The 15,031-nt window shown below is 44.8% G+C and overlaps 1 protein-coding gene across 1 annotated transcript in view; it reads right to left on the reverse strand.

Annotated features, from left to right (window-relative positions):
• SLC9A9 (solute carrier family 9 member A9) overlaps window positions 1–15,031 on the reverse strand; it is a 532,106-nt gene that overhangs the window by 275,339 nt on the left and 241,736 nt on the right. Inside the window, exons 7-8 of the mRNA XM_024769140.1 lie at window positions 5,565–5,703; window positions 1,129–1,234 (exon numbers count right to left, since the gene is read on the reverse strand). Coding sequence (XP_024624908.1) covers window positions 1,129–1,234; window positions 5,565–5,703 — 245 coding nt within the window. The remainder of the gene's footprint in view (window positions 1–1,128; window positions 1,235–5,564; window positions 5,704–15,031) is intronic.

Below are 15,031 nucleotides of genomic sequence, written 5' to 3' on the forward strand. Positions count from 1 at the left end.
ATTCAAGGTAGCAATGCTTGGTACCTATGAGCCCAGGCTCTAGAATCAGAACTCCTTATTTGAAATCCCAGCTCCACCACTTACTGTTGGCTGAGTAAACTGGGCATAGTCCCTAACTGTGGGTCCTTCTGTAAATGAATGAGAAAATCCATGAAAGGCAGTTAGCCAGCACCTGGCTCATGGTATGCTCTCACTATATATCAACTTTTATTATTATTTACACTTAAAGTACCACCTTTTAAAATGCAAGTACCCAGGGAGGCATACCTTATTCCCAGTTAGTACTTCAGAGGGGGGCGGGGGAATCTCACTTGAAAGTCAATTAAGATGTAGTGAGCAGCAAGGGATCCAGGACTGAAACCCAGGAGAAGCAAGGAACTAAGCCAAAGGAGAGAAACAGCTTTGAAATTTTGCTCAGAGCCACAGTGATTCTTCTACATGGAAAAGTACCCAATCGTTGCAGCTAGCCAAGCGCAAACCCTCGCTCTTGCAGAAAGGCAATCTAATTGCCGAATCCAGATACAGGATGCGTGGCACCTGGGACCTTAGGGACTGCCTCTCTATCAACTGCTCCATCTCAGAGGACTCTACATACAGACTTTCTACAGTAAGAGACATTAATTAAACCGTGAAGCCACCAAGTTAGCGCCTTGTTTTCTGGCCTGCCATGGAGTGTGTGCAAAGATTTTTAAACACGGCCCGTGTGTGGAGATGAGCACACCAGGAGAGGCTGCCTTCGTGGGCGTTGCTGTTAACAGCCAATGGAAAGTCACCACCCTTTCCCACAAAGCGGCTGTGCATCCCTTCACACTCTGAGCAGAGACTCTTATTTGTAATGTCATCCATCACCTCAGTATACCAGTCATTCATAGATTTCAACATCCCCTTCCTGACCAGCAAGGAGAGGAGAGGAAACGGCAGTTTGGAGACTTCCAGTTGAGCTGTTGGATAAATGGATGATATTTTTTCTTCTCCCCAGGGTGCCCAGGAGAGGCTGATTCTGACACAAACCTATAGAAAAGGGCCTCCATTTCACCTCCGGCTGGGTCAGGGAGGGGGGCATGGGGAGAGGCGGGGGGAACACACGTGTTCACACATCCAGTTTGCTGCGCTGGACGAAACACTGACCTGTTAGGCCAGCGGCCTCGGCAGAAAGGAAGGCGCTCCAAGACAGGAGGAAAAACAGGCCCGTTTCCAGCATAGGGAACTCACACAGTTTGGTAAATTTGGTCAAGTGACAAAGACACGTTAAGGGAAATAACAACTGCTTTTATGAATAAATCTCCTTTTTGGCTGTGAAAAAATCTGGTTGTGTTTTAGATGAGAGAACTAATTTTCGGAGCTGGCTGTAACTGACTGAGACTTGACTTTGAAGGCCAGCAGGAATCGTGCTTCATTGCGGGCTGAACACTCCTATAAAAATGCAAACTGGTGTTCAGATAAAAAAGATGTCTCACTAAGAGGATAAAATCAGCTCAGTGTAGACACAAAACTTCTTAAATTTGGACTCAGCCCTTGGGGTGTGCCCCTCAGAGTACTGGCAGATCTGGGAAAACAAAGCCAAGGGGAGTGAGGCTGGGTGAGATGCTGCCAGTGTGTCAACACTGAAGGAGGCCACTGCTCCCGAGGGAGTGCTGGTCTGTGGACAGATCACCTTGAAGAGCCTTCTCTCTTGGGGATAGAAGCTGAATCAGGAGGAGCATTTATGTTCAGTGAGAGGGAAGCTGCCCGGACTCTCTTTGTAAAAGTAGGATGGAGGAAAATGGGTGTTGCTTCTAGGTCAAGCAAGATGCCCTTTGGCGGGCAGCGGTTCATTTTGGCCAGGACGACACTTGGTCAATAGTCTATAAGTTGCATATAGAACAAAGGCACAGTGATCTGAGTCAGGCAGAGAGTGGGCTATGGGGAGATGATTAGGAGTTAGTGGTGGATGGGAAAGGGCTACCTTGTAATTGTGTCCACCACTAGGCGGAAAATGCCCTGACAGATAAAGAGATGTTAACGCTGTTGCATTTTTATGTTTCTACAACAAAGTGTAAGGAAGATTCCATATTAAGAGATGTTTGGCAGCAGGGCAAGGAAGCAAAAAGTCTGACCTCTGCGTTAGTAGATCTGGGTTTGAGTCTTGGCTCTGCTAGTCACTGGCTGTGTGATTTCTGAGCAGTGTGTTAACCTCTGTGAGCCTTATTTGTATCCTAGGTGAACTGGCAATGAGAATAATACCTACTCATACAATGTGCAGCATGCAATGGAGATATGAAAAATGTTTTGTAAAGTCTTAGAAAGCACAAAATACTAAGGATCATGTCATGGTTGGGAGTGTGGCCTCTGGAAGGCAACTCTACCTGGGCCCATATTCATGGTATCAGCTTAGACGGGCCACTCTGCGCTTTGGTTTCCATGTCTGAAAATGGGCATAATAGTGCAACCTACCTCCTAGGTATATAAACCACTTACAATATGTTAAGCACTCAGAAGAGTGCCTGGTATATAACAAAGGATGTGTAAGTTTTTCAATTAGTGTGATTTAAATAAATTTGTTTTGTAAAACATCTTTTCTGGAAAGAGATTCAGTAAGGGTCTGGAAGCAATTCTTTATCTGGAGGAAAACATGGGCTGCCCTTTGACCCTTTTCAATGTCCCCTCTTCTTACTTGGAGGGAAGGCTTTGTTTCTAATGGGGTTTGTTCCTCTGAATTCCCTCTTCTAGTTTGTTGTAAAGAGAAGGCTCAGGCCGATTTGAGTAACAGAATACCAACTGGGCGTAAAGTGTTCTTCTCTTTCCATGGCCTCCAGAAAGTTGTTCAGTTCAGAGTCAAGCCCTAAGCTTGTCCGGAGCCCAGGGGTCCACAATCTGAGGAGCCTCTGCCTCATTGTGGACAAGGCATCCAGGTGGTTATGGTGGAGGAATGGACTGTGCCCCTGTCTCCTTCACAGCCTGAGTTTGTGATCCAAGGCCATCAGGTGTTGCCACTATTACCGAGCCCCTGTCTCTTCCTTTTCTCCACCCCTTTCCCCAGATCTGATCCAATATCAGAGCAGACTTCCAACCTCCAGGAATTTTTACCTTCCTTATCAATTTGTTTACTTATGTGTCCATACATTCCTTGCACACTGGGCAGAAAAAAGTTCCAATCTCAGCCCTTCCACCTCGTGCCATCCCTGGGACCAAAGGCCTGGTTTTAAACCCCTGCCCTGAAATGTCCTAGCTGTGTGGACTTAGACAAGTTGCCTAACCTTATATGTCAGTTTCTTCAGCTGAAAATTGGGGGAATAACAGTATCTCCCTGCCAGGGTTCTTATAAAAACTATCTGAGATAATCTATGCAAAATACTAAGGACAATGGCTGGCACGTGGTACAGTTCTGAACATATGTAAGATGACATAATTAATATCATGTCCATTATTACTGATATGTGACTCAGAGTGAGCTACTTAACCTTCTTGAGCCGCGATTTCCTCCTGTGTAACCCGGTGTCTTACAGGGTTAATTCGAATAAGAAGATATATATAAAGGCCCATGCTAGACATTCACTAAACGTTGTGATCATTACTATTACTCTACTCCATACAACATGTGACCTCCATCGTCATTCCACTTAATAATTAAGAGGCAACAGGGAGTAGTGATCAAGAGCATGGTCTGTCTCTCGGTTTCACTCCTTGGGTTTGATCTTGGCTCTACTTCCAAGCTGTATGACCTTGGGCAATAGCTTACCCTTTCTAAGCTCCAGTGTCCAGTAAAAAAAGATATGACAATTGTGAAGGTTAAATGAGTTATTGCATGTAAAACAGGTAGTAGGGGGCCTGACATGTCTCCAGTACTGGGTAGATTGTTAATCATTATTTTTAGTTGGAAGTCAGCCCTATCTTTTCCGACTTACTTTTGTCAATGGAGTTGACATTCTCCAGGGTTTCCAGGACATGACTTTGGGGTGGTCTTTTGATTCTCTCCTCTTCCTTATCTCTTAGTACCAACCAATCACTAAGTCCTAGAGATTCTTCTAAACATTGGCCTCCTTCTCGATTTCCCCCCCACAGGTTATCATCACAGTTTTCCTTGATCTTAAGCTTCCTTCTCTCATTCACCCTACCTACCAGTTCCTTATTTATGTTTTAAAAACAGGACTTTCATTGTGTCCCTCTCTGTGGACTACAGAAAGATGCCCAGGCTCCTTTGAATAACACTCCAAGATACTCCACAAGCTGACTCCATCCCACCTGTGTCCCCTCATCTTCCACTGCTCACCAGCCTGAGCCCTCAGATCCTTTCAGGCACAACTGCCATGTGCCACGGCAGTGCCCCCTCCGCCACACCTTCACGAATGCTGGTCTTCTCCTGAAATCTCTTATCATGTGGCTTTTGCCTGTATCCTACCCGTCTTTCAGGTCAAGCCCAGGTCCTACTCTGCATGTAAATACTGCTTTTCAGATGATTTTCCAGAATCATAAGATTGGCCAAGAGTCTATTGGACTATCCCAGACACAGTGGCCTCATCATCATTTGAACTTTTATAATCTTACTAAGGTGGCTGCAGCTTTAGCGCTCACTTTCCATCCAACTCTTACTGTAGAGCTTGTCTTTCCAAGTTCATCATTAGTTGAAGGCAGAGTCCATGTTTTATTCATCTTCTGACTTATCTTAGAAAACTTTAGTAGAACCTAGCCTTTTAGCAGGTGTTTAGTGAACTGTTAGGCTAGTCCTCGTGAAAAGAGACCCCAACATTTTGCTTTCCTTGCCTTGATCCCTGACCCTTCTTGCATCTTTCTCCTTTCTTACTTCTCTTTCCCCCACAAGGTCTCTGGTCCTTTGTTCTGCCTCTTCTCTGTAGCCTCAGTTAACACTTGACATTAGCCTTCTGGCTTTCCTCTTCAAATCTGATTTATCTTTGCCCCCATCCAACTGCTGTGAGTGAAGAGCTCACCAGACCAGCTTCTTTCCCCAGCTCAAATCCTCTAGGAGCTTTACCCATCCTCCCACGTCTCTGCTGAAGAAGAGGGAGTAAGATGACACAATTGCCTGGATATGGCAAACATCATTTCTGCTTGGCTTGCTGTTCCCCTTCCATAAAAGAGCCATGGATGCTCGTTTAAGCTCACAGTCATCTTTGGCTTGGCCAACCCTGTGAACTAGTGCTTGATACAAGTTTGAAAAGGAGGCAGAGAACACTTAGTTTATCACTCCCAGTCAATCATGCTTTATTCTTGACCTTAGATCTTCAGTTCTTCCTCTTGACCTCAATATATCCAAGCCTGATACCCGCTGGTCACCTATATTCCTAGGTGGGAATTTTTTTAAGACTGTTGCTATCCTAGGATCAGACAGTATGAGCAGTGCTAGAACTGGCCTTGGACAGGAAAAGAGCCTGGGCCCCCCTTCCACTGGTACCGACCTAGGCTTCAAGGGGTGGCTCGGAATCAAGATGGCTCCAGTGGTGCCGTACTGCGCTTGAACGAGACTATCTAACCATTTCCTGGCCTGGAATTTGTCAGTCCTCGGAAACATTCCGGGGAAGTTGACTGCTCTGAACAGTCCCCGGCTTTCCACACAGGACAAAGGATATCAGTGCCGTGACAACAGCATACGCAGACCCCATTGCAAATGAGCCGGCGAAGATCCCCAGGAAATTCCCCACGGACTGGAAGAATGCTGCAGCATCAAATGCATTCGGATTCTCCTTGGGACTGTAAATGGATATAGAACTGAAAAGAGAAGAGGGTGAAGGTTAGTCAGTGACTCCCATCTCATGGCCCAAACACCAGAAGTCAGAATTTAGCACCCACTTTTGGGAAGGGCACGTTTTCCTATGAGGTTAGGTGCTGGTTGGAAGCTTTCAGGGGAAACGGATGAGGACAGAGAGAGGTGGAGAAGGCAGAAAGCTTTCCGCTTCCTTACAACCCAATCCCATGGCATCTATATATTGCTGCCCGTCAGTAAACATTTTTATATAGGAAGGGTCGTAAGGAATATTGTTTCTGAGCAAACTAGGCATTAAAACACGGTAGGCGTATAAGGAATCTGCTGAGGAGATAGATAACTGTGAATTATTTAGGGGCCATATGTCTTCAGTGCTGTTAAATATTCACAAATGTTCCTGATAAAAAGTGCACTTTTATGGCCTGTGCACAAATGGGCGATACAAATCACAGCATGCACAAAATATGCTGCTGTGATCTTGTCATAAACCACGAAACACTGCTCCTCTCCAGTGTAACCCTTCAGAACACAGCCCAGAGGACGTTCAGAGCATCACGGTATTAACCCCCGGGGAGAGACAAACCCCTCATTTTCCCACTGAAACAAATGACAGCAGCTGCCTAAGGTCATCTTTTATACCCCAATTCCGATGGCTGCCAACAGATTTATATCCACAGAGAAAAATGAATCCACCAACAGGCAGTCTGCTCACTTAAATAGTTTTGAGGATGTCATATTTGCTATTTTCTTTTTGTAACCAGGGCCTCAAATCCCACAGTGTTAATGTAAAGGACAAGGTGTGTTCTATTTTAGGAAACATGAGCTCCGTATTGTAGCATCAAAATGAACAGATGTGCTAGAACCAGTAGCTTTCGGGAGACTAATGAAGTAACTTTTCAGGTTTTTTTGCTTTTTGCAGTTTTTATTTTAATACAAGGTCTTTAAAGCTAATCAGACAAAATCAATAGTTTCTCAGCGGCTGCTGGGAGGGACCTTGTAGCTCTTAGAGAGCAAACAGTACACCAGACACACTGACTTGAGATTAGATAGGATTTTACAGAGATGTAACTGAATCTCTTGTGACTTGGATGATGAGAGTACGTTAACTCTCCGACCTGACTTTTTGTGTCTAAAGACTAGTTAAGAGAGAACAGGGGGAGTGGGTTCCAATTCTCCTCCAGGAAAACGTGTGGTATAAAAAAGGTAGTTTTAAATGTTTCTAGTTTTTCCCTGGATGTCTTTAAACCCCCAAAGTAGGTCAAACACTTCTGCTTTTTTTTTTTTTTTAATTTTATTTATTTTTTTATACAGCAGGTTCTTATTAGTTACCCATTTTATACATATTAGTGTATATATGTCAACCCCAATCTCCCAATTCATCACACCACAACTTTCGCCCCTTGGTGTCCATAAGTTTGTTCTCTACATCTGTGTCTCTATTTCTGCCCTGCAAACCGGTTCATCTGTACCATTTTTCTAGGTTCCACATATATGCGTTAATATACGATATTTGTTTTTCTCTTTCTGACTTATTTCACTCTGTATGACAGTCTCTAGATCCATCCACATCTCTACAAATGACCCAATTTCGTTCCTTTTTATGGCTGAGTAATATTCCACTGTATATGTGGACCACATCTTCTTTATCCATTTGTCTGTCGATGGGCATTTAGGTTTCTTCCATGACCCGGCTATTGTAAGTAGTGCTGCAATGAACATTGGGGTGCATGTGTCTTTTTGAATTATGGTTTTCTCTGGGTATATGCCCAGTAGTGGGATTGCTAGGTCATATGGTACTTCTATTTTTAGTTTTTTAAGGAACCTCCATACTGTTCTCCATAGAGGCTGTATCAATTTACATTCCCACCAACAGGGCAAGGGGGTTCCCTTTTCTCCACACCCTCTCCAGCATTTGTTGTTTGTAGATTTTCTGATGATGCCCATTCTAACTGGTGTGAGGTGATACCTCATTGTAGTTTTGATTTGCATTTCTCTAGTAATTAGTAACGCTGAGCAGCTTTTCATGTGCCTGTTGGCCATCTGTAGGTCTTCTTTGGAGAAATGTCTATTTAGGTCTTCTGCCCATTTTTTGGTTAGGTTGTTTCAAACACTTCTGCTTTGATCATGTAATTGGATAAGGAAGATGAATGTGGATCTCAAATGGAGCCCTGTTATGTATATGAGAAAGGGATTGCCTTTGAAGTGTTCTTCTTTTTGTAAAGTGTTGTGCTTTGCAGAAAAAAAAGGAAAAGCAAGCCCATATTTGGGTCCTTTGTAGCTGACAGTCCTGGGAAAGGGTGTAAAACCCCATGGCCATTCGGAAACTTGGTGCCCATGGCTGCGTGTGTAAAAAAAAACAGTCGTGATGAGGAAACATTCCAGTTGCTATCTGTCTTTCAAACAAAGGTTTTTGCACGGTAACACAGTTTTGTAAATAATTCTGTTAATTCCTAAGGCTGCTCCCGGCAGATCTGATCCTTAGAACAGGCATCTCTTCAACCCCATCTTCACCTTTGCACTCGCTGGAAGTGTTTTCTCTGTCCCGATGCTTCCCTAGCTTGAAGCACCACCATCACTTCTTTTGGCCATATTCCGTATCATTACTTATGTAATGTTTGTTCTTAAATCAACTCATTTTTATTCAAATGCAAAAGCTTTTATTAAATAATATTTACGAAATCATAGTTTTGAGTTGCTTCATATATTGCTTTTTAATACACATGAGATTATGTAATTATTAAATTTGAAAAACAAAGTTCCCCTTTGTGTCACCTAAAATCATCTGGGTATCTCCACTGGTTCATAGTCTGCATTTGGGGAGATGCTGTTTTCTTCCTGGGCTCTGATCCCCACCCAAAAGGGTGCAGCCAAATTTCATACCTTCCCTGTGAGATCTGATTGAACTGAAGGGAAGAGCTTACTTAATTCTCCTTGACCTATGGAGACTCGTTCATTGATTTGCCAGCCCTACAGCACTTCAGGATGTTAGTCGAGATGCATGGGGTACCTGCTATGTACCAGGTGATGGATTCGATGCAGGGAGTGGCGGGCAGGCAGGGAAGGGCATGGAAAAGAGAAGCAGAACTTGAGTCAACAAACATTTTACTGACCATATGCAAGGCATAGGCGGAGATGCCTAAGATAGAGAAGACAGCTAGCTCATGTCAGTCACAGCGCTGAGCGTGATTGTGAGAGATGTGCAACGTTTAATGGGGCAAATGAGGAAAGGGGCACTAGTTTAGAATAGAGGGGATGGCATTTGATCAAGTCAGCAGTCAGTGATGGGCAGCAGGCATTCCAGGTAGTGGAAAGAGTGGAAGCAAAGGCAAGGAGGCAGGACAGTTGAGGGCACTTCAACGTGGAACTATATAGTGATGGCTGGAGCCTGGCAGCATATATGTGGGCACTGGCGGAGGGGTAAAGGCAGGTAGCTGGCATCACTCAGAGTTTTAAATTCCACCTTAAGAATATACAAAAGCCCTCACATTTATGTAATATTTAGTCCTCTCATGCCTGCATTATAACTGTATTTGATCCTATAACATCTCTGCCAGGTAATTAGGGCAGGTATATGGTTATCCGTCTTTTTCTTTCTTTTCTCCCCCCTCCTTTTTAAAAATAAAATACAGAAACGAAGAGGCAGAGAAATGAAGATCATATAGCTACTAAGTTCAAAATGTAGATTTCTTGTTTCTCCCTTGAAAAAGTGATCTTGTTGGGGGGCAAACATGAACCCACATCAGGACCGTTGAGTGAGTGTGGTTCTGATTCTAAGGGCAATAGGAGTTCAGGCACCAGAACCTTGGATTTCATGTGTGGATGGAACACGAGAAGCACTCTCCCATGTGCCAGGAGAGTGTGGAGCACCTTGCATGGGGCGACAGAGCCCTCCTCTCCCATCCCACTAGCAGGTGAGATGCAGGGCTCCTCCTGGAAACCTGCTTTCGTGCCTGCCTTCTGCTCCTGGACTTCAGCTTTGCTAGGCCTGGCCTGGGTCTTTGTCCTGCTTCTATGCCCAGGACACAGCCTGATGCCCGGCCCGTGGCAGGCTATATAAAGGTTGAGGGAACGAGGGCAGGCTGACTGGAAAGCAGGAAGGAAATAAGGAAGAAATGCAGGAGGAGAAGAGGCTTGCAAAAGCTAGTCATCTCTCAAATGGATCATCATCTACAAGAGTTTTTATTAGGCATTGACTATATGTAGTCATGTTGTGGGTACTTTTAGGGTTATCAATGCAAGCTTGAAGTTAACACTTGAGACTCTTAGCTTGAGCCTCAAAGATCTCATCCTTATTGGCTGTATGGCCTTGGTTAAGTTACTCCATCACTCAGGCTCGGTTTCAAAGTCTATAGAATGGCCATAACATTACGTATCCCACAGAAATGCGTGAGAATATGAGGTACATTTAAAAACCTATAAAAAAAAAAGAAGAGGGACTTCCCTGGCAGTCCAGTGGTTAAGACTCCATGCTTCCATTGCAGGGGGCACGGTTTCGATCCCTGGTTGGGGAACTAAGATCCAGCATGCCTCAGGACGTGGCCAAAAAAAAAAAAACATTAAGATTAAAAAAAGCCCACAAAGCCTATATATTTATCTTATAGGTTGTAGGGCCATTCATTGAGTGCTGATTATGTGCACAAAAAATAGGCTCTCAATGAATGTTGGCCATCGTCACCATCACTGCCGTGATCATCAGCATTCTGCTAAGAGCTTCCACAGGCTCACAATGAAAGAGGGCAGAGCGCTGTGGCTGAACAAGGCCTTGGTTCCAACTACGGGCCGATGGGGTGTGGGTCCCCTCCCAGCACACTGTGCTTCTAGGTTGCTGCAGAGGGAAAAGTCACTTTTGCATGGGAACATCAGGGTCTCCAGGGAGGAAACGGCCATAGAAGTGACGCCAGTAGGTTGTCACGTTTTGCGCGGAGCTCTTGGGTCCGTGGATTAAGGAGGAAATGGGCGTCCTCAGCAGCCCGGACAGGGATGTGCTCCAGGACAAGAACAGGCCAGGAGACTGAACTTGAGTTACATCTCCCCAAGTTTAGCAGAGGACATTCTGCAGGCAAAGCCCTCTGGCTGCTGGTGAGGAGGGAGGCAAAGAAAGCAGGGGCCTTATGTCCCAGAGACATTGTATCTCTCCTGACTGCCAGGATTTTAGAAAGTTGTTCCTCCAGGCTCTAAGCCCTGGAAAGGAGGCGTCTCTCTGGGCTCTGGTTTTCAGCTTCAACACTAAGCCTCTGGATTATGGAGCAGCAGTTGCAGAGGGTGTTTTCGGAAATGACCAAGGGTTTGGGTAGCATCTGTAGAGTTCCCTAACTTCAACCTGAGAAAGGACGGAAGAGCGTGTTCTAACCGTTTCAGCACTTTGGACTTAAAAAGGAAATACCTCCTCCCGTGCACCAAGGGAGATGCTTGAGCCGTTAGCGGATGCAAATATCAGAGCGGGGAGAGGCAGGGAAGAGGAACTGGACTTTCTGCTAATCTGTGTGGTGCTTGCTCTTTGGGACACCACTCTGAAGAGGCACTGTTTATAGCACATGCTGGTGAAGATAGATCTGTGATCTGCAGATTTCTGGAAAACAATGTTTGAGTTGGATAGAACCGATATCCTTGAAAATGACATGACTGGAAATACACAGTGGTGTTTAAATATTCATCTTATAAATTGGATATAAGTCCAGGTTATTGATTCTGAATCATTCTGTTCAGGAACAGATGATTCACCAAAAACTATTTTGATGGTAGTGTATTGCATACGGTCTCAGAAATAAATATGCGTATCTTTTATTCAAAATTTTTGAAATGGATGAAATATCCTAAATTCCCTTGATGATAGCCACATGAATAAGGATCACCCTGCTCATTGTATCTTTTTTTTTTTTTTTTTTTTTTTTTTACTGCGCCACCAGGGCAGCCCTTCGCTGTATCGTTTAAGACTCACAGACACCATCGAAACTCCAGTGTTTCTCAACAACCCATGTTCTCATCTTTACGATGTTCCTACAGGAAACCCCCCGGCAACTTAGGTAGCGTTAAGGGCATAGTATCTGAATCTGAGATCTGAGTTGAAATCTCAGCTCTGCCACTTACCGGCTGTGTGAACTTGACCAAGTTACTTAGACTATATGCACCTCAGTTTCCTATGATGATGATAATTAAAAAAATGATAATAAAGTGAAGATGATAATAATAGTACCTATCACAGAAGGTTGCTATGAGAAGTCAATCAGTTAATGTTTATGAAGCATTCAAAATGGTACCTGGCACATAGTAAGAACTAGATAAGCATTTCTTAAGTTAATCATCCTTCTTCAAATAACCCATCTTCCTCCCCCTCCCCCTTCCTCTTCTTCTCCTTCTTCTTCGTCATTGTGTTGTCTGTCTTTCCGTCTCTTTCTCAAACTGAGAGATTGGTTTAGTTCTAAAAGAAGTATCCCAAACTAGATGTCCAGTGAGTACCTCAACCAAAACAGAACTGAGATGTCATCACCTGTCTCCCTCACACTCTGACTGGTCCTTGGTCTAGAATCTCTTGGTACCAGGGATCATTTGATCATACAAATTGTTTTGTGTAGAATGGCATGTGGCACATATGCTCAATAAATGCCAGCCATGAGGAAGAAGGAGAAGGGGGGCGAGGAGGAAACGAAAGAAGAGGAAGTAGGAAAGACGTTATTGCAATCTTGCTGAGAGTGAAGACGAGATAATGTATAGAAAGTATTCTATAAATGGAACCACCATCACTGCCGCCAATGCCATCCCTTCCAAAACTCTGGCCATCTTCCCATTCTGGACCCTACGGAGTCATCGCTCTCCTGATTCTTACAATCTTTCTCAAGACCACCCAGCTTCCATCACCACCCACTCCTGTTATTCTTTACTGCTACTGCTAAAATATTTTCCCCATAATTTTCCCTCACAGAAACTACTCAACAACCTCAAGCTCCTGGGCAGCCTTCGTTCATAATGATGTTCGCCTCTGACAGGTCCTCCCAACTCCCACAATCTACTCAATATTCTGGGTGCCTAATTGGGACAACCTGCTTCTCTTATCTCCCAGTCCAGTCTCACTTCTCTTGTTAACATGAATCAATGCCACTTTAAAATTTTAAAAGGAAAGTTTTAAGCATATATGTCACATCCCTTTTTGAATTTCTATGAATGTAATCAAGAAAAAGATGGGAAGATGATTACTATAGCCAAAGATATACAAAAAGGACCTTCCATTTTCTCTGCCAAATCTTTAATCCCTAACAAAAAAATTTAAACTACTAGCACCAGTTTATTACAGAGCTCTTGATTCTTCCAACTGTACTATATTGAATCCTTCTTTGTGCTGGGTGTATAGTTCCATCAATGATGTCTTGGTCAAATTCCATTATTCAGTTCCTTTCGGTTATCACAACTTAGTGCTGTCCAGCTTAAAACCTAAATCTTCAAAGCAAGGTTCTTCTTCTCCCTGCAGAATATTCTAGAGCAGCAGGCAGGATGGCTTGAAAGGGAGGAGTGGCGCACTTGGTGGCACAGTGGTTAAGAATCTGCCTGCCAATGCAGGGGACATGGGTTCAAGCCCTGGTCCAGGAAGATCCCACATGCCGCGGAGCAACTAAGCCCGTGCGCCACAACTACTGAAGCCTGTGCTCTAGAGCCCGCGTGCCACAACTACTGAAGCCCGTGAGTCTAGAGCCCGTGCTCCGCAGCAAGAGAAGCCACCGTAATGAGAAGCCCGTGCACCACAAGGAAGAGTAGCCCCGCTCACCGCAACTAGAGAAAGCCCACGCCCAGCAACAAAAACCCGACGCAGCCAAAAAAAACAAAGAATGTGCTCAGGAATGCTCCCCTCCACCTCCCTCCTGAGCACCAGCGCCCCCTGGTGTTAGAGGCATGAAGGAGTGATGGGGAGCCAAGCTCTCTACCTTTTGTGGCCAATTGTTTGGCCACAATGGACAGGGTCCCTGGCCTCACTCTTGTCCCTGCTTGGTCCGTTTCTTGGAAGCCCCTGCTGACATGGTGGCACCTCCAATTTATGAAGAATCCCCTCACAGGGACCATTCAGTTTTCCTTCTGCCCTGCCAGCTCTATATATTCCCAGCCCTTTTCTATGGCTTGGATCAGGGGCCACTTGGGGAATTCGGTGGCTCTCACACCTCTCTTGATCTCCAGTCCCCTTTAGTTGGGGCACCCCTGAGCACCCTCCATGGGCCATGGAGCACTATTCTAGGAGGGCTCACCTTGCCCACTCCCCAAACACAGCAAACTAGGGAGCCTTCAGGTCCTGCTGACAACAGAGGACTCCAGCTGACTCCTTCCAGAAATCTGTAGGCCAGTCCCTGTGTTCTTCTGCTCTCTCACTCCAAGAAGCCACATCCAAGAACCTCCTTCCCTGCTCTATTTTGAGAGGGGCTCAGCCCCTCTGCAGTTACTCCCCTGGGGACAAGCTGGCAGCCTTCCTCTTGCAGGCAGCCTCCATCTATTGGGGTGATTCCAGTGGCATCCCTTCCACTTGACTTAGGGGAGAGGAAGCTCCCTCACGGGGAGGGGTGACAGCTTCACACCTCAAACACTGCAGTCTCTCCAAGGAGGACCCCCCTTTCTTTCCCACTCCTTTTATACACTGTTTTGAGACCAAGGAGATGGGGTAGGAATTGGAGGAAATGAGGCTGATTCTGTTGCCAATTAAGCCTGTTGGGAGGTGTGTGGTTCTAAGTGCTGGGGAGCACTGATGCTCCTTTTAGTAGGAAGGCATTTAGCAACTTTTGTTTCAGGTCTGCTTCCTAAACTCAGTTTGGAAAACAGGCAAAAACCCACAGGATGATGCATCTTGTGACCTTCATGTCCGGATGCTTCTAGTTTCTTTTCTCCCCATCTATCTAGAGTTGCCTTGTCATTCCGCTCTGAAGGATACGTTTTAAGGAGAAATGCAACATAGAGGGGTGATGGAAATTTGTAAAAGCTGCTCTGTTTGGTTGGCCCTGAGTTTCACAGGGAAGAAAGTAGAAGAAAAATTAGTTACAGTGCTATTTTGTGTTTAAAATTTTTTATCTCCCCCCTGGAAAAGAAACAAGTGGATTCTTATCTATTATTTACCTTTTAATAACTCTACCAACCTGCGCTTTCTCAAGAAGTTGCTTAATTATGAATAAGGAATTGATTTTATGGGGCCAAGAATTGTGTGAACACATTGGAATTCATGCTGGCATCTGCTTGCCCATTATTCTGGCTTATGTCCTGCCAAAGGCTGATGAAGTTCTGTCAAGAGAACCTGCTGTAGAACATAATGACTTCAGGAATTGGGGGCATTCCAGGCACCCTGGGAGGTTAGAAAAGTTCCCTTTT

Source organism: Neophocaena asiaeorientalis, unplaced genomic scaffold (assembly GCF_003031525.2).
Source record: "Neophocaena asiaeorientalis asiaeorientalis breed wild unplaced genomic scaffold, Neophocaena_asiaeorientalis_V1.1 scaffold118, whole genome shotgun sequence".
NCBI lineage: Eukaryota > Metazoa > Chordata > Mammalia > Artiodactyla > Phocoenidae > Neophocaena > Neophocaena asiaeorientalis.